Genomic DNA, 19,776 nt, shown 5'->3' on the forward strand with positions numbered 1-19,776 from the left:
TTTTTTTTTTCTTTTTTTTTTTATTCGATATAATTTATTTACATTTCAAATGATTTCCCCTTTTCTAGCCCCCCCCCACTCCCCGAAAGTCCCGTAAGCCCCCTTCTCTTCCCCTGTCCTCCCTCCCACCCCTAGGAGCTTGCTTCTAAGCCTGGCCACCTAGGTTCAATCCCCAAACCCACAAGGTAAAAGGAGAGAACAGACTTCTGAGGGCTATCCTCTGACATCCACACATGTGCCCATATCCATGCACACTCACATGCAGACACACAAATAAATAATGTAAAACAAACAAAAAAAATTAAGCCACTTTTGAAGCAGGACGACTCTGTATAAAGTTGGTCTGTATACTTTCCAGATAGCTGTTGGGGGGAGTGATTTGTACTTTGTTTTGGGACAAGGCCTCTTGTAGCCCAGGCTAACCTAGAGCTCAGTATGTGGTAGGAGCACACTGAGCTCCTAATGCTGTCTCCTGTCACATCCAGCCCAGGTAACTGTTTCTAAAACCACGCCTTCCGTAGGCACTCAAGACAAGCAAAGTTTACTTGTACCTTGGGGTGACTGTGTTTGGTTTTTAAGACAGCAGCTATGTAGTCAGGGTCTCACTGTGTAGGCCAGGCTGGCTGGATCTCAGAGATCCACCTGCTTCTGTGTCTAAGTGCTGGGATTAAAGGTGTGAGCTGTGTGCAACCAGAAACAAACAAGTGCAGAGGAACTGTTCATTTTTTTATAAATATAATTTTTAATTGGCTGTTTTATTTATTTACATTTCAAATATTATCCCTTCCCAATTCCCCCCTTGCCAGAAATCCCCATCGCATCCCCCCTCCTCCTGCTTCTGTGAGGGTGTGCCCCCCCACCCATCCACCCACTTCTGACTCCCCTGCCCTCACATTACCCTACACTGAATCATTGAGCCTTCATGGGACCAAGGGTCTCTCCTCCCATTGAGGCCTGACAAGGCCATCCTCTGCTACATATTCGGCTGGAGCCATGGGTCACACCATGTATCCTCCTTGGTTGGTGGTTTAGACCCTAGGATCCCTGGTTGGTTGATATTGTTGTTCTTCCTATGGAGTTGCAAACTCCTCCAACTCCCTTTTATTTTATTTTATTTTATTTTATTTTTTATTTTATTTTATTTATTTATTTATTTATTTTTTTTTTTTTGGTTTTTAGACATAAGGTTGCTCTATATAGCCTTGGCTGTCCTGGTCCATACTCAAAGTTCTACCTGCCTCTGCCTCCTGAATTTATTTATTTTTTTTTTTTGGTTTTTAGACATAAGGTTGCTCTATATAGCCTATGGCTGTCCTGGTCCATACTCAAAGTTCTACCTGCCTCTGCCTCCTGAATGCTAGGATTAAAAGTATATGCCACCGTGAGCTGGTGAGTTGCTTAGCAGTTAAAAACCTTGGCTATTCCTCCAGAGGCCCTGAGTTTAATTTCCCAGCAGCCACATGATGCCTCATAACCATCTGTAAAGGGATCTGATGCCCTCTTCTGACCTGTAGGTGTGCATGCAGATAGAAAACTATGTTTAAAAAAAATAAATAATTTTTTAAAAATAGTAATTTGTAAAAAGTGTATGCCACCATGCTCAGCCCTGGTAACTGTTCTTAACTGGCCTGACTGTATCTCATCCCTGTCCTGCACTCTTGTATCTAGCTAAAAGCCACTTGCAATTGTTTGAGAGGATTCCCTAGGCTGGGCAGTAGTGGCACATGCCTTTAATCCCAGCACATGGGAGGCAGAAGCAGGCGGATTTCTGAGTTTGAGGCCAGCCTGGTCTACAGAGTGAGTTCCAGGACAGCCAGGGCTACACAGAGAAACCCTGTCTAGAACCCCCCCCCCCCCCAAACAAAGAGAGAGAGAGGATTCCCTGTAGCCCAGTCTGATCTCAAACTCACTGTATCCCCTGCCCATAGCTGGTGTGAAGTCATCCATCCACGAGAGATGATAGTCATGCTACAAAACTGCTCTTTGCTTTTGCAAGACATCCTGATCTCCTGACCACAGAGCTTCCTAAACACTTACAAAGGAAAATGCAATGTGTATGACATGTCGCTTGTCTATTGCAGGAGCTGCGGGAGCTCCAGGACGAGAAGGCAGAGTTACGTAAGGTCTGTGAGGAGCAGGAGCAAGCCCTCCAGGAAATGGGACTGCACCTTAGCCAGTAAGAGCCACCCACATGCAAGGCTGGATCTGGGCACCTTCCGGGCTTAGTACAGGAGGAGCCAGCCAGCCCGCCCGGAGGCCTCTCAGCTGTTCCGGGATGACCTCCCAGGGAGTCAGGCCTCAAGAGGCATTTCTGTGGTTCCTAGTCCTTTAACCAGATCCTAGCGGATCTGTCAGGCTAAGAGAAGAAAAGTTCTTCTTGCACCCCACATGACCAGAGCCTTGGGGGATTGTGACCCGTACAGCCAGGATACGTGTGACCCATACAGCCAGGATATGTGTGACCAGAAGAAGTTTAGAGATGGGAACCAAATGAGAGAAAGCTAGAAAATCCAAGAAGCATGAGAACGTGCACAACCTTTTGTTTTGTCTGAAATGTTGGAAGGTCTCCTATTTTGTTTCTTAAAGAATTTATTTTTATTATTTTGAAATATGGGGAGGCAGTAAATGCTCAGAAGCGCTGATGCCCTCAGAGGCCGAAGGGTATTGGGTCCCCTAGAGCTGGAGTTACAAGCAATTGTGAGCTACCTGACATGGGTGCTGGGAACTGAACTCAGGTCCCCAAGAAAAGCAGTGAGTGCTCCTAACGACTGAGTATCTACCTCTCCAGCCCCAAGGCTTGTGATACTAGAGACTGGCCCCAGGACATGTATTCTGTCACTGTGCTTTGTCCCAGGCCTTGGTGTTTGGTACAGTCTTACTATGTAGCCCAGGCTAGCCTTGAACTTCTAGTCCTCCTTCTAAAGCCTAATACCAGCCAGGCAGTGGTGGCACAAGCCTGTAATCCCAGCACTTGGGAGGCGGAGGCGGGTGGATTTCTGAGTTTGAGACCAGCCTGGTCTACAGAGTGAGTTCCAGGACAGCCAGGGGCTACACAGAGAAACCCTGTCTCAAAACAACAACAACAACAACAACAACAAAAAAGGCCTCATACGGATTAGAGCTTGCCCCACCATGCTGAATGGAAGAGCTCCTATTACCAAGAAAGGAGAACATTCAGCCTTTGTCCTGTCTCAGATGCAAGCAAAGGCTCATTCAATATTCTCTCTCAACATCTTTCTGGAGATGCACAGGGCTACTGATGGGCCACACCCCACCCTGAGCCCTAACCTTCCCTACGGGCTCCACGCTGCTTTCTCTTGACCTGGGACTTGCCATGTTCTGCCCTGTTCCCCACTCCACCCTACTCTCCCTGAACAAACACAAAACCGAGTGTCTGTCCCCGTGCCAAACTCAGGAGCCCTCCCCAGAGGCAGATGTGGAGCTGCCTGGAGGGACCACCTGGGTTTATACCTGGCGTTTCCTTCTGCCTGTCCCCACAATGGATGGACACAAAGAGCCACACCTAGTGGTCTTCAAAGATGTGGCTTTCTGACTTTGGGGCTATCTCAGTGCTATCACCTGAGCTAGCTTTGGAATCCTACCTGGAGATGCTTGGTCACTGTGTCCCTCAAAGCTGTGCTGTGTGGCTGTGCCAAAGTTAGGTGTACATGAGTCCAAGACAGGACTGCCCAAGTAGTCGCTTCACCTTATCTCCCCTTCCTGCTAGCCCGTGCCAGGACAGCCTCTGGTCCAGTCAGTCTGCTCTCCTTTCTCCACAGCTTGACAGAGAAGGGGCTACCTGCTGATCAGAGGCGAAGGCCAGGCCTTCCGAATGTTTTGAGGCTATTTTTAAGCTCTAGCTCAATTCAGCCTATCTCTCAGAAATCTACCTCTTCAACACCTAGCAATCTAAGGCGTTTAAGACTAATCACCTTTTTAAGAAAGCCCAAGGCTAGCTGTAGTGGCTCACACCTTTAATCCTAGCATACAGGAGGCAGAGGCAGGTCTGTGAGTTCAAGGCCAGCCTGGTCTACATAGTCATTTTTAACTTGTCCCCAATTACTTGAAGGTAATTGCCAGGTGTGGTAGAGGACACTGTTAGTCCCAGCATTTTGGGAGGCAGAGGCTTATAGATCTCTATAAGTTTGAGGCTACTCTGGTATACATATTGACCTCCATGTTAGCCTGGAACCTAAGACCCTGTCTCAAAAAAAGTAAATAAATAAAACAAAAAAACAACAAAAATAAAGGGTTCTAGCCACTGTGCTACAGTCATGGTGTCCCTGCAGCAACCTGCACTTCCAAGCCGGGGCAGGGGACCCAAAAGGTCTGTGCCAGTTGTGGTAGCACATGCCAAAAGGAAATGCTAAGGAGGTAGAGGCAGAAGGATCACCAAGTTAACTGCATGTGGGACTGGGAGGATAGCTCATCAGATAAAGCGCTTATTCACTATGTAAGTATGAGGACTGGAGCTTGGATCCCAGCAGCTACACAAACAGGCAGCAGGTCGGTAACCCCCAACTCTCAGGTAAGCAAACTCTCCCCCAGGCCAAGCTGGCTAGCTAAACTAGCCAAGTCAGCGAGCTCCAGGAAGTAAAGTAGAAAAGTGATCAGGGACAACACCCAGTATCACGCATCCTTACCCATCTGACATGTGCCAACAGGCGTGTGAGCACATACACATAGCACACATACACATAGCACACATACACACCAAAAAAAAAAAAAAAGGTCCAGAAGGTTACCCCAGATGGCCAGCATGGAGAATCTGTGGCACCTCTCAGCATGCCCCTTCTGGAGTGCCCAGTGGGCTGGAGACCCTCCACGAAGCCTGGGAGATTAAAGTCTCTCCTGAGAGTGCCAGTTAGGCCTGTACTTCCCAGCCTTAGCATCATAAGTACGTTAAATGCAGGGATAGTTACACAGAGAAGCCAGAATTGCAAACTTCCAGAGCTCATTTACCATTCTGTAATAATGGGCGGCCACTTCAATTTTTTTGACCCTTGGGGGCTTGACAATTTTCTCATAGGTTTCATAGACTCAGGCTTTGCAGGCACATGAGCCAGGGGTATGAAATATAACTGCGGGCCTCACAAAAATGGGGGTCATTTTCAAAGCACCCCTGTTTCATTCTTATACTCAGGGTCCGTCTGTACCCCCACCCTTAGCCCCACCCCCAGCCATAGTCAGTACATTAGCTGTGTCTTAATCTTTCACTGCTGAAAAAAAAAATTATCTTTATTTTTGCAGGTCCAAACTGAAGATGGAAGACATAAAGGAAGTAAATAAGGCACTGAAGGTACTAGATAAAATCACATACGCCAGCAAAGTCACAGCTGAGTGGGGTGCAGTGCTGGAAACCCAACACTCTGGGGGCAAAGGCCACAAATTACTGAATTGAAGGCTAGCCTAGTCTACATAGCAAGCTCCAGGCTAGCTAGGGTTACATAGTGAGACTGCCTCATTAAAAATAAAGACTGCTCAAAGCGCCCCGCCCCCCCAAACACACAGTGGTGACAGCACAGTACACAGGCATGTCTGAGATGGCAGTGCTGCAGGCGGACAGGCATGAGCTGGAGGCTGAACTGCTGGTGGCTGTTCTTCTAAGACCCTAGCCTAAGCTCTCGGTAGGCGCTCTGCCTATTGACTGTCTCTGACCTTCTGTGTGCTTGAGGAGTTAGCAGACAGCAGCGTTTCTGTTCTGCATGTCCACAAAGTGCCAGCTAGAGGGGCCTGCCTCAGTTGCCACAGCAGAGCAGAAGCTGAAAGGCAGAAAGGGACTCCTTCAGAGGTGGGAGGTGCCGCCGCTGCCTCTAGCCCAGGAGGAGTGTGGGTCCCTGGCTTCTCCTGTTCATTTTATTTTGTTTGTTTTTTCGAGACAGGGTTTCTCTGTGTAACCCTGGCTGCCCTGGAACTCACTCTGTAGACCAGGCTAACCTTGAACTCAGAAATCCACCTGCCTCTGCCTCCCAAGCCCTGGGATTAAAGGCGTGCTCCATCACTGCCCGGCAGCTTCTCCTGTTCTTTAGTGCAGCACCTTGACTGTAATTTTGGGGAGCTGCCTGTCTCTGTCTTCCTATACAGTGTTTGCATGACAGTAGCAGCCCACAGCTCCAGAAGGGCTTTCTTGAGTAAGGGTGAGTACCCTAGGTAACCCCAGCAGCCTGCTTCTCTAGTGAAGGGTGTGTCAAGGGCCCTTTACCCTTCTGATCACCTACAGAATTCCTAAGGGAGACTACATTTCAGAACAGTTTTTCCAAGTAAAAACTTGCAAGACATCCTCTTCCAGAGCCTCCATTTTCATTTACGTAAAGTAGCCAAGCTGCTTCCCAAGCCATTTGAGGACCAGGGCTGGGTATGCAGAGGAGTGTCACTGGACTGAGAGCATCCCTCCCCTGCACATTGTCTCTCTGCAGAAGTCCATGTCACTTGTTTGAGCCTAGCTCAGATCTGGTTAGCCCTCCCTCCTGCCAATGTAGCTAGTCGTAAGATCATGTCTCAGGCCAGACGTGAGGTTGTAGGCACCAGAGTTTACCTGTGGTGACCTCAGTCAGCTACAGGGAACTTAAGGAGCCAGGTGATGGTGGCCCACACTTTTAATCCCAGCACTTGGGAACCAGAGGCAGTCAGATCTGTGAGTTCAAAGCCAGCCTGGTCTGTACAGTAAATTTCAGTACAGCCAGGGCTACACAGAGAAACCGTCTCAAAAACAAACTAAAGGACAGGAAAGTGTCTTGGGTAAATTGTGCTGTGATGGAGACCAGGATGCTGAGAGCAGGCACCTTATATGGACATGTGAATTCCACCTGCAGCCAGTATGAGAGAATGGACTCTAATTGTCTGGTAAAGCAACAAGGCCTGGAAAAAAAAAATCAGCACAGTCACAAGATAGTTAGATGCAGCCAACCAGGGACAGACATGAGGTGGAGTTCTCAGGTATTCTTTCTTCCTCAGGGCCACACATGGTTAAAAGATGACGAGGCAACACATTGTAAGCAGTGTGAGAAGGACTTCTCCATTTCCCGGAGGAAGGTATGTAGGAGCCACTCCTTGGTTCCCTGGAAAAGCCTGGCTTTGCCTGTTTGTCTGCTGGAGGCCCTTACCCAGCTTTCTGTAATGACTGGCGTGGGTGGGGCAGCGAGCATCTGTGTAGAGCTGCTGTGTATACCACTGGCGGCCCTCTCTATGCACCAGGACCAGTTGTTTGACTAACTTAGGCAAACCTCCTAATCAGTAGAGGCTGTCTAAAAGCATATGGGTCTATGACCTAGCCATTTATAGAAGCCATGCTTTACAAAGTATTATAGGTGTCAGGTCCCACGTCCCCAGTAGTCTTAACTGCCTTTGTCCTGCCGTCTAGCACCACTGCCGAAACTGTGGCCACATTTTCTGCAACACCTGCTCTAGCAATGAGCTGGCCCTGCCCTCCTACCCTAAGCCAGTGCGCGTTTGTGACAGCTGTCATACCCTGCTCCTGCAGCGCTGCTCCTCCACAGCGTCCTGAAGCCATCAGCCCCAACAGCAGGGTCCTTAGCCTGTTGACCTTCATCTCGAGAGTGGAGGACAGCCTCAGGTACAGTGCCAAACTTGGGGTCTCCAGAGACCTGGAGGGACCCAAGAATCAAAGGAAAGAATAAACCTTTCACCAGGCTGTCATCCTCAGAAGAGAGCGCCCAGTGGCAGCTGAGCACTTTGCCGACGTTTGTATGCAGCCAGCTCCTCTAGACAGACACTTCTGTGTCCTCGGTTAAATCCTGGCTTAGGTATGGGTGCATCTTCATGATTTTGCTACTGTCACTTTCACTTTTCAAAGGATTAACCTGTTGTGCAGCAGTTGCACTAGTACGGAATCCTTTCTTTCCTACCTACATCCCACAGAAACCTTGATTTCTGCTGTGCTTTGAACCTTGTGGGTCTGTCAGTGTGCCTTGTCTGCTCCAGCATCCAGCATTTGCCACCATGCCCCTCCCAACACCTACTGTCAGCCCTGCAATAAAATTCTTTATTTTTCACTCTGGTACAAAGTGCTGGCCTCCAGTTTGCCTGTGGAGGATTCAGCAAGGCGTGGGGAGGAGGGCCTGCTGGGTTTGAGCTCTTCAGCTCAGTGTTGTTTGGACTCAGGCTGCTCCGCCCAGGTGAACCAAAGCCTGTCACTAAAGTCCAAGTGAGTTACTTACACAGATGCCCGGCTCAAAGTGGGGTTACATCTACATTGCAGTCAAATAGAAATGAGCCAATAATGACCACAGTACAGCCTCTCTTAGCCCGCCTTGAAAGTTCTCAAACCACCGAGCTTGCAAAAAAGCAGACAGCTAACAATCTTTTGTTTTGAGACAAAGTCTCAGATAGCCTGCTCTGGTCTCAAATTCAAATGTAGCCAAGACTTGAACTTTCCTCTTGCCTCTGCCTCCCATGTACATTGCCAGCATGTGTTACCATGTCCAACAAAACATACAAAGCCTATTTTATAGATGTTATCTCAATAATTTACTGAAAACTGGCTGTTCAAGTACTTCTACACCAATGGCGAAGTTGAGGACCATGTAGCTACATGAGACTTGCAGTGCTAACACAGACATCTGTGGCCATGTAGACTGTCTGTCTTATGGTCCCACCCAGTACAAGTTCACATATCCCTCCCAAGGCCAATGTTCTCAAGACTTCTTTGGGCAGACATGGGAAAAAGGTACCAGGATGCATGTCAGATGTAAGGTTACTAATTTTCTCTACCGTGTGGCATCCAGGGATCAAACTCAGGTCATCAGGCTCGACAATAAACACCTTTACTCAGCCATCTTGCTGGCCTGACTCTGAAAGTTAGAATAAATATTAATAACATCTAGCCACAGGGCAGTCAGCCCGTCTTCCAGACTGTACTTTGCCGCCCTTCTACACCTAATCCCTTGTTCACAAATGACACCCCTTCACTGCTTACCAATTTCCTGTCCTGTTTATTGTCCAGTCAGCCCAACCAATCCAAGCCTCTGTCTCCTGCCTCCCATTCCAGTCAGTACTGGTATTGGTGCTTTTAAGATTTTCCATGTTTTGCAGATGAGAAACAAGAGGATGGAATTAGGTCCCTGACTCTTCCCCAACCCCCATTTACCCCAAGTCCTATAGCAAAGACTGCACATGAGACTTTAAAAAACTAAGCCTGAATAGCTCCCACGCTCAGTTAAACCCAGTGAGAAGTAAAAAACAGCTAAAGGAGACCACTCCTTTTCTACCTGAGCCCATTTTCTAACCTCAAACAAGACCCAATTTTCCCACAAAGTTCACGTAACTGTAACCTCCAGCTTGCTGGGAGCATTAATCTAGTCATTTAACTTGTGTCACATCTTTTCATGTGTGTACAAAAAAGCAGGGTAACACCTCCCATTTCTGTGCTGTTGATCCTTCAGTAAAAACACATCAAGTCCCACCTACACCTAACACATACCATTCAAATTTCTTCTCCCTTATCCTTACCTCAGCTTCAACTTCAAAGTAACAAAAAGTACTTTTTCACAATGAATCCAAGTCACCACTATTTAGCTGCCTGGTCAAGGCAGAATTTTATACCGAATTCAACTCAAGAACTTCAGTGCCTGATCCAGCTTGTACCTCCACCCTGAGCAAAGGCACAGGTGCTCCACAGTAATGCTGCTCAAACTTAAATGCAGAATGTAGCCAAATACAAGTTTGTTAAATTATAATGTGTAGAGGCCACAGCATTCTTTTAGAGGTCAGAGATCTGCCTGCCTCTGCTTGGATTAAAGGCATGTGCCACTATGCCCAGTACTGAAATCTTTAAGGTGTATATTCGTTGTGAATGTGGGTATACCATCTGGCAAATGGAGGTCAGAGGACATCTATAGGATTTGGTTCTGCTTCTACAAGCTAGGGCTACACACTGTTTTCTTGGGGGGAGGGGGGATGGGTACAGGGAATGACAAGGTTTTCTCTGGCTATCCTAGAACTCAGAAAAGGTTGGCCTGGAAATTAGCCTGCCTCCCCAAGTACCGCCACCACACCCACTTTTTCCTAGTGCTCCAACTCAGGTGGTTTAAGAGTAATGGCATATTTCCAAGTAGATGTGCAAAGGCATGAACCTTGCAAATTCCAAAAGCATGAGGGCTAAGGAACCTGTGGCTAGGTGTTAAGGACCTGGGGACAGGGGAAACACATTAGATAGCAGCATATACAACACACATTTAACTAGCACTCAGGAAGCTGGTAGCATCACAGGTATAGCTGCCTTGCATTTTTGCTCTGGCACTTGTTCCAGCCATGCTGGAGAGCTAGTGTTGAACATTGGCACTTATGAGCCTCGTGAACATGTAAAGTATGTTGTAGACCATTCAGATGAGCAGCCAGGCCAAAACAACCCTTCTGCAAGGGCCCACAGCCACATTTGCCTGCAGTTGCTTATACTTGAAGTCTGAAGACATCTGAACAGCAGCCTCAGCTAGCTAGCCTGTTTGTCATAGGAAGAAAGATGGACCTACCTATACCCTAGCAGGAAGAGAACACAAAGTCCACACAGGACACTAAAGCACAGACAAAGTATACTTTTAAAAGGAAGATTTATTTGACAAGGCTCACTTAGCGCAATACACCTAAAAAGAAATCACAATACAATGAAAGACTTAAATCAAGGCCTCAGAATTTCATACAAACACCAAGACCAAAAATCCTAAAAAGTAATGGTATTGCGTCTCAAAATTCCTCCATTAACTTGAAAAAAGAAGAGCTTTAAACTCACGTGCCTTACAGGTTATCAAATGAATTTAGAATTAACAAACATGCCAAATGTTTCACTTTTAATTGTAGACGCAGTCCCTATAGTTTTACAAAAAAAAAAGCATGTTTTTCCAACATGCATCAACAGTGTTCAATGTAATGTATGTATAAGAGCAACATTTAACATAATTCAACTGCTTTAACCTAAATACACTTACTGCTTACATACATCCTACAGTAACTAGAGAAAAGCTAGGAATTAAGTTTAACAGTTACAGTTCACTCAACTTTGCCCTACCATCCTAGGTGACTGCTATGTCCAACGTTGAACCTTCTTTAGAGTGATGCCAATGTTCACTTAAGAGAGCAGGCATAAAGCCACAAGACTGGATGGATTGCAAGAACTGTTAAACTGAAGGGTTTTAAAAAAATTCTTTTTGACCAAGAGTCAGTGATCAAAATCAATTACATTCCCCATCCACCACTCATACTGGACATGCTAGACATCCCTCCCATTCCATTCACGCCCATAGATGCTCGGCTTCCACTACTGTAGTAGCTGCTGTTCACTGCTCCTTGGCTACCTGTAAAGAGATCCATTTGACAAGTTACAAATAGTGCTAAATAAAAAGTAAAATAAAATAGCATTCCAAGAAAAAATTTAAAAGGTATACGAGTGCAAATGGCTGCTGTCCAAGTGGTGAGACGCTGTCTGGGAAAGGGAATCCCGACTCCAAACAAATTTCATTTAAACCCTTTTCTCTGCAGTACCAACTTGCCAGACTCTTGTGCTACCATTAAGTGGATTCTTCAGGATCAACGTGGAAATTTAAGTTTAAAGGAAAACTAGTGTTTTTCAAAAATTGCAAAATTACTGTTTCTAAAGGTACACAAAGCACTTTAAAAAAAAACTGTACCATAAACATGTACTATGTGTCCATTGAGTGATGTGTATGAATAGGGGAGCACAGGGGAAGTCTTTTGCTTTGTTTATTCATCGTGAGCAAAAGTTAAAGGACAACAAAAGTTGGACTATAGGCAACTCACTGTGCCCAAAATGGCAGCCTCCGTGGAGTTAAGTCAGAGTCACTGACTGCTATAGAAAGTTTATCACAACATCAGTATTTGCTATTGGGAATTTATATTTTTTGAGAAAATATTTACCTATGCAATGTTTGATTGAAAATCACTGGAGTTTTCCTGTAAAACTTGGTCTGCAAAAGGATTTTGTAGGGTAAGACTATAATACCAAAATCACCATTCTTTAGACCAATTGAAAAAAAAAACCACCATCCCTAAGTTAACCAACTAGTAAAATACTGTCCTGAACCCAACCACCATTCTAAATATTTAAGAATCACCCTGTCAAAAAGTAATTTAATGCTACAACAGAAAAGCAAATTAATGTTTTAATAAACAGAGGTTTTCTGGTTTTCTGGATAGTGTTCCAAAATTGCAATGATTAGAGCATGTATCCTCCTCCCCAATGACTTTCTGCAAATTAAGCTATTAAGAATTACAATTAAAAACATAACATTTAATAACCCCAATCTCTTCAAAAGGAACCTGTACATCACCCCCAACTAAAGAAACCTACTCTAACTATGCAAGAAAAAAAGCACTCACCATATCCGCTCATGCTGCTCTGGCCACCGTAGCCACCTCCATAACCACCACTCAGCTGCTGGCTGGCTGGGCCACCGTAACTGGACTGGTTTGCTGTTAAAGTTAAGAGAACATTAGAGCTTTGTTCCTTATCCAATGTGGTACCTGGTGGTACCGGGCTTGTAAATCTATGTCTACAATTTTGCAGTCTTGTTCTTATTCTTATATCACTGTCTCCTTCTGCCTATTATCTATGACAAGATTCCAACTGTCTATATCCAGATTAACCTTTATATTAATCATGAGCTAATCAATCTTTTATAAATCAAAGGGTTAAGGACTAAATACACATGATTTCCTAAATAGAATCATTCTGTGACCATCTTATGAAATTTTATCGGGGTTCCTCCTTAGCTCAATATATATTTAGATGTCATTATACAGGCTACCAGTTAACACCTAATTATGCCCAACTAATTAAATTTTAATTCTATATTTTTACTATGTATTTTAAAGTTTATAGACAGATAATGTAATATTCAATAGTCCCCTCCCCCAAACAGAAGTACTTATATCTACTTTGAATAATCTACCTAAGCAGCTTTATGTTAATTGAAAGATTTTAGTAATACATCAATTACAAAATTTGTTCAAATTAAGAATCTCTCTGCCTACATTTGCTTCCTAACTTAAGATTATTGTAACTTATGTAATTATTATGCTAATAAAACTCTTATGCTAAACTAATTAAATATATATTAAAACACTAGATTATCTACTTATACAGATATAAATGTTTTGGTTTTTAAAAAAACTAACGATATTTACACAAGCCCATGCCTCCCATCATTTGGCTACCATAAGCACCACCGCTTGCTCCTGCTGTAGAATTCAAGAAGAGTTCTACATATCTGTGTTCTGAAATGAGAGAAAAGGCATACAAGGTTAGCTTAAAAAAAAGACACTAAAGTGATATTTACACAAACCCATGCCTCCTAGCATTTGGCTACCGTAAGCACCACCGCTTGCTCCTGCTGTAGAATTCAAGAAGAGTTCTACATATCTGTGTTCTGAAATGAGAAAAAAAAAGTTTGAAAATGTTTGTTGGTAAAAGAAAACAATAATCAACTTAAAAGTAATTTGTGAATCACAAATGTTTTGGCAAAAAGAAAAAAAATTCCCATGTTAGTTAAGAACTAGCTTTTTAAACACTTAACTTTGAACTATCATATCAACTAAGGACAAACCTCAAGATCATATCTTTATCACAAATCCGAAATAGGTTTTAAAAAAAAAAACCCAACACATAAGCTTCCTTCAGTACAACCAAGCTACCCCACTAGAGATCAAATCTCTCCTATATATGCCCTTACTAATCTATTCTACTCTAGATGCTTGTCACTCAACTGCCTTGAGGTTACAAATATTTTAATCACACTTACGCATATTTGCTTTATCTTTTGACATAGCTGCAACAGCATCTTCATGGGTTGCAAACTCAACATCTGCTTCACCAGTTACTCTACCATCAGGTCCAATCTCAATATGTACTCTCACGGGGTTGAGTGGTGAAAAAAACTAAAATATAAGTTATTTCAAATTAGTTAACTCTTAAAATCTAAATGTATGATATCACCCCATATTTTTACTGCTGTACTGAATTATCTAAGGGAATTTATTGAACACTTACATTATAAATGTCATTCTCTGTAGCTCTGTATGGTAACCCCCGCATGTGTACACAGTGTCCCGTTGTACTCTGGAAAGTAGAGCCGCCATCCCCATATCTGTGGTCAGACATTCCTGAAAAACAATAATTGAGGTCTAGATGGACAAGTGTGTAAGTATCCTTCAATTGAGAAATTCAATTCTTACCTTACCTCTTCCAAATCTATCGGAACCAAATCCATAGCCATCATTATAGCCATTATAATCATCATAGCCTCCATAGCCTGAAAGATAAAAAGTACAGTCACACACAAAAAAAGCAAAAAACAAAAAAACTACACAAAAGAAACCAGTTCAGCACGTAACAGGACATACACACCTCCACCATAGGCACCACGCCTCATCCTCTCAAAACCAGCTCCTCTACCAATGCTGTTATACCCTCTGCCAGCCCCAGGTCTGTCATAGGGACCTGGCCGCTGCATGGCCATGAGTTTTCGTGGTGGATCATAATGAGTTCTAACTTCAGCTCGACTGCTCTTAAATATTTCAATATACCTAAAGCATTATTCAAAAGGAAGGGGAATGGGGAGGGGAGAGAAAACATTAGTTCATGTCATAAAATTACTTAATTATACAAGAAAAACAATTTAGTCATAGCCATGAAACTGACTAATATTTAAAGCCAGATTTCTTACATTTGTATAGGCAATGACCAGAAATTCACTCAAAAGACTATTTAAACGTTATAGAAAAAAAGAAAACAAACTCCTCTGAGACAGAGCCCAACCTTAGAGGCAGAGAGGAGTATTGTTAAGTAAATGGTTTAGGAGGGAATAATTCCACTCAACTTTCATATTTCAACTCCTTTGGCAGTATGTGTAGCAAGTGGGCTAAAAAGCCAGCCTCCACCAACAATCTAGCCCACACTACACACTTCTTTTCGCCAATACCCAGCCTATGCTTTTAGTAGGAATCAGCATAGGTAAAAAAAGCGCATGCTTCAATGAAAAATAGTCACAAGCAAAGAGAATAAAACCCTTTGTGACAATTTCTTGAAAGCTATGCTTATTAATACATATGCAGAATATTTATACAGCAAGAAAAAGTTTGTTGCATTTCAACTTTAAAAACAAGATCAGAAAGTATCACATTTTCTTATGGTAATATTAATTTCCTATGTGGGTATTTTTACAGCTAAAGACAGGTTTGTAGTAATTTTTTAAAGCCATAGTCTCTCAACTCTATTGATTGGGGTTAATAAACTAAGAGTCCTACAAAATTGTAAAGATAGCCCAAATAAACTAGGGATAATTTTAAAGCCTAAAATTTAATTTGAATGAAATATATTAGGAAAATTTAGAAGTTATAGCAGATCATCAATTAAATGGGAATAGGAAATGGGTAATTTCCTCTTTCTAAGCAGAGAGAATATGGATTTAATTGTTTACCATAAGAAAAGTGACATATCCAACCAACCATCCATCCCCACCTGTGCCCTATTCTTTCCTTGTGTTTCTTTAGAGCCTTTTCAGCTATTTCCTGTGAAGCAAACTGCACGAAGGCCTCCCCCGTACTCCTCCCCTGGAAGTCCACCGGCAATGTTATCCCATTTGGCACGATTTCCAACCCTTCAACCCAAGGACAAATAACCCCAGTAGGGGGGCAATATTAACATCACAAGCCCAGAAATGATTCTTCTTATAGCTTTAAATAAACCAGAATTTTAACTTTAGGTGAATGGTATGCTTTCAACAAGTACTCTTAAAATATGCATTGCAATAATAAGAAGTTCCACTATTACAAAGTATAACTCAATTCTTAACACACCCAAGGCAAAGTATATACAGTAAAGAAAAAAAAAATTATACTCCAGAGGGTGCATTAAGAATTCAACAATTAAAAACACTTTAATCTATGCAACTTAATAGACACACAAGAACTTTTAAACTTTTTAAGCATTAAAATAACAGTTTAAAATAAGATAAGCTTTTAATCTCATATATTTTAATTCTATTAAGCTATTGGAACTTCAATTTTAAAATTGAAAAATTTTAAAATTACACATTTTTAAACAGTTCATGTAAAAATTGAAAACATTATTTAAGAATCATAATTGACAAACATACAAACTGAACTTTCAACAATAACTATCTACAAAGCAATCATGCACTCTTATGTTCTAACAGTAGTATGATTCACTTCTGGAAATTCCGTCTATGAAAAATCCTTCCCGTGGATACATTCCCAAGCTTACAAAAAGGCCTTAAAGCACTTTCCTAGAAGATATGAAATTATGTTCATATTTAACGTTGACAGATAGCATTCAATTCTCACCAGTTTAGATAAAACAAAACAGACTTGATTTCAAACTACAAAATATTACAAATTGATACATATATAAAGTTCTATAGTCAAAGTTCTAATACAGACTATGCTAAAAACTATGAAGATTTCTGATTAATTCTGTCTATGTCATCAAGAGTATTTACTACTTAAAATATATATGTAAGATTTAACATTCTGCTAAGCATGCAATCCTATCAGCTCTTCAACATAAAAACATTCAAATACTTTAGGCCCAGAACAACTTCAAAAACTTCTATACTGTTTTCATATTCAGACTACAATCATTCAACCTACACTTGCTACAACTGACTCTTTTGACTTCTAATAGGCTAGCTAAGCCAAGTTCCTTTCATAACAATTTTTCATACAGAGAATTACACTAGCTAAATATTTCTGGTCCCATGACGGAAAATAAGTTATCTTACAACAAACACTATAAACTGTAACAATCTAAACTCACACTAATCTAATGTTAAAAGAGCTTACCTTTAACTTGAAGTATTTTGCTAAACAGCAATATGAGGAAGAAGTTAAGATGGCTGAGTAGAATCCTCAAAGGTCTACTCTGAACTACAATACTAAATATAGGCAAAGTTAACACTCTGGAAATACTTCTAATTTCCACCTTTAAGATGGGCTTAAGTTATTTGAAGGTCTCCAGGAAGAAAAATGTGAATTCAACAACATATATCCAACAGCTACTTTAAGAACCTAGACTACTCAACTTTAAAGCCTACTTTTACTAAATCATGTCGCCAGAAGCTGCCATACCTCACTGCTCAGCAACAAACAGGACTACATACCTGAGAAGAACTGAACAATTTCTTCCTTGCTACATCCAAAAGGGAGTCCTCTAAGCCGCACAAAGCCATCATTGGCCGTGTCAGGACTATTTGGACCAGTATGCTTCAACACCCAATCCATTTCAACGTTGTTTGACTTGAATACTGAAAGAGGTGCTTAGAATTAGTCAATTAAGTTAGAGAACAAAGTTCAGATTTCCTGGGTTTTTAGATAACTACGAAGAGCTGCCATAAACTCCCTTAGATGACCATTTCCATGCGGTCAAATACCTAAAATTCAGAAGGGGTAAAACATCTATGTGTTTAAACATTTACTGTTACTAGGGCAATGTAAATCAAACCTTCAACATATCTGTGTCCCATAGTTTCTCTGTCTTTTTTCAAGGCCAATTTGACTTCATCTTCTGATTCAAGTTCAACAAAAGCCTCGCCACTCGGTCTGCCTTCTCTGGTGTAGATGAAACGAATACCTTGAGCCCCATTTTGAATTTTGCAGTCTGAAAAGAAAACAACGCTTAATACGAAATTTAAAACCACCTCTGGGTGATACAGATAAAATGCATATTCGTGTCATCATAAAAACGCCAGGCCTAAAAACCTAAACTGATCAAACATGACATCATCAAATGTAGCTGCATATACAGGCTACATTCCTAATCCATCAAGGTAACCCAATACTCAAAAATAGTTCATATGAAGCTACCACCATGAAGTATCCACTAACCATCTCTTTGTACAATGTTTCAGAATAATCTTATCTGGATCTGGTGACTTCTCAGCATTTTCTGGTCTGGGTACCACATCAGCTTTCCTCTATCAGCAGCCACATAACAATTTGTCATTCAAATCCAAACTCCAGCTCAATACTCACCTGAAAGGTGATCAATGTAAACAACTAAAGGCTCCAAGTTGTACAGCTCAACTTAAACCCCAACGGCAACTGCCCCCTGCAATTGCTTCCAGTATACTTGTGTCTCAGTTTACAGGTCGTTTTCTGTTACCACAGCTAAATTCAGATAGTAAGATCAACACCACAAGTACCTTTTTACAAAACCTCACAATTTTCTAGAAATATACCTTTCTTCTTACAACAGTGGGAACAAGATTCTGGTAGGAATTATTCAGAAAGCCTACATATTAAATAAATGAATAAATAAGACTCTACAGTGATAAAACTTCCTTGGTTTCAGGGTTCTCAGTTGTAAAGGGAGCCAGATTATGAATTAACTACATCTTGAGCATGAATTCAAGGACCAAATCCTAATTAGGAAAACTGAACTTTCCAAAGCAGAATGCCCCTTCTTTTCAAGTGAATATATGTAAACAAGTGCAGTGGCACCTCAAGGGCGAATTACTACTATTACTTGTCCAACTAAGGCTTGTCACTTTTTTGTTTTCAAGAAGGGGTAAAACATCTATGTGTTTAAACATTTACTGTTACTAGGGCAATGTAAATCAAACCTTCAACATATCTGTGCCCCATAGTTTCTCTGTCTTTTTTCAAGGCCAAAGAAATCACATCTTTCCCTACTTGAATTTTTCTTAGAGACAGCTTTGGACTGCACAGATTGATGCAGGGACAGAAAAAGTTTTAGAAGAAAAAAAAATTCAGCAGGGTCACCAGCATCCCCAAGGGCTGCACGGGAAGGGGGAATTTCGCAATTACCATTGCGTAACAGCGGCCAACGGGCGCGAGCCGCCAGGGGAACCGCTGGTGCCCGCGACTCGCTAGGGGGCGCCCGGGAGGTCGGCCCGCCCCGCTCGGCCCCGCCCCTGCCCGGCCCCTGTTCAGCCCGGCCCCGACCCGGCCGCGGGCCCCACTGACAACTCCCGCCTCAACTCACCAGAAAAAAAACGCTGCACTTCATCCGCGGAGCAGGACCAGGGCAAGCCCCGGACCTTCACCACGAAGCCCTCTCCGCCTTCTGCTCCGAGCATCATCGTCTCTTCGCGAGTCCTGGCGTCGAAACAGACTGCAGGGCTGCGGGGTGGGGGTGGGGCGTTAGGAACACGTCTGAGAAATAGTCATTTAAATGGCCCTCCCACTTCAAGGCGGCCAGCGGGGACCGGGAGCCGCGATGGGAGCCCCGCCCGTGAAGATGCCTTGGCCCCGGAGACTCGAGCATGCAACCCGCCCTCCGCTAGCGACTCGATCCCCAAAGCCGCCCTGTGCGCCCAGGGCTGAGGCTCCAAGCTAAGAAGACCCTGGCCTACAACCATGGTGGAGACGAGGAAATGGCGGCCGCCGCTTCCGCTCCGCCTCCTCAGACATCTCACACAATAGAAGCGGCGCGGCCTGCAGGCCTAGGCGGCGCTGCCACGCCGGCGAGACACTAGCGGCTCCCAGGAGCAGTCTGCGCTTGCCACGGCCCCTCAGGTTATAACCTAAGTTCAGCGACAAGCAATCGCCACCAAAATACACGTCCGTGGAGAACTCCGGCAGCAAGCGAAGACAGACCACCACTCACCTCAACACAAAGCCTCGGCGTGGCTGAGGAGAAATGATAAGCGGGCGCCTGCGCAGGCTAAATAAAGCCCTTCGAGCAAGCTCTGCGCACGCGCACCCTGTTGCCGGCCCCGCCCCACTTGCGTCACATAGAGATTGGACGCATGCGTATTAAGAAAAACC

General features: G+C 43.4%; 2 protein-coding genes across 20 annotated transcripts in view; one reads left to right on the forward strand and one right to left on the reverse strand.

Annotated features, from left to right (window-relative positions):
• The window catches only part of Rufy1 (RUN and FYVE domain containing 1), a 43,473-nt gene extending 35,456 nt beyond the window's left edge, over positions 1–8,017 (forward strand). For 2 of the 3 annotated variants that reach the window (XM_052196603.1, XM_052196605.1), the window contains exons 15-18: positions 2,082–2,176; positions 5,251–5,299; positions 6,955–7,032; positions 7,361–8,017. In XM_052196603.1, the coding sequence (XP_052052563.1) occupies positions 2,082–2,176; positions 5,251–5,299; positions 6,955–7,032; positions 7,361–7,504 (366 nt within the window). In that variant the 3' untranslated portion in view covers positions 7,505–8,017. The remainder of the gene's footprint in view (positions 1–2,081; positions 2,177–5,250; positions 5,300–6,954; positions 7,033–7,360) is intronic. The other variant, XM_052196604.1, reaches the window with a different exon arrangement.
• Positions 8,018–10,548: 2,531 nt separating this feature from the next.
• Hnrnph1 (heterogeneous nuclear ribonucleoprotein H1) lies at positions 10,549–19,721 on the reverse strand. Of its 17 annotated transcripts, none has more exons than XM_052196614.1 (14): positions 19,616–19,720; positions 18,992–19,128; positions 17,489–17,644; positions 17,148–17,291; positions 15,488–15,626; positions 14,375–14,553; positions 14,208–14,279; positions 14,018–14,130; positions 13,770–13,905; positions 13,338–13,397; positions 13,156–13,245; positions 12,349–12,441; positions 11,887–11,936; positions 11,208–11,306 (listed from the first exon to the last, which is right to left on the reverse strand). In XM_052196614.1, the coding sequence occupies exons 2-13, from the start codon at positions 19,086–19,088 to the stop codon at positions 11,887–11,889; spliced, it is 1,329 nt and encodes a 442-aa protein (XP_052052574.1). In that variant the 5' UTR covers positions 19,089–19,128; positions 19,616–19,720; the 3' UTR covers positions 11,208–11,306. The 17 variants fall into 17 exon arrangements, with proteins under 17 accessions (XP_052052567.1, XP_052052568.1, XP_052052566.1 ...); XM_052196618.1 differs by having other exon boundaries at positions 13,186–13,245; positions 14,018–14,151; XM_052196611.1 differs by having other exon boundaries at positions 14,018–14,151.
• Between the last annotated feature and the right edge of the window lie 55 nt (positions 19,722–19,776).

This window comes from Apodemus sylvaticus, chromosome 10 (assembly GCF_947179515.1).
Source record: "Apodemus sylvaticus chromosome 10, mApoSyl1.1, whole genome shotgun sequence".
Classification (NCBI taxonomy): domain Eukaryota; kingdom Metazoa; phylum Chordata; class Mammalia; order Rodentia; family Muridae; genus Apodemus; species Apodemus sylvaticus.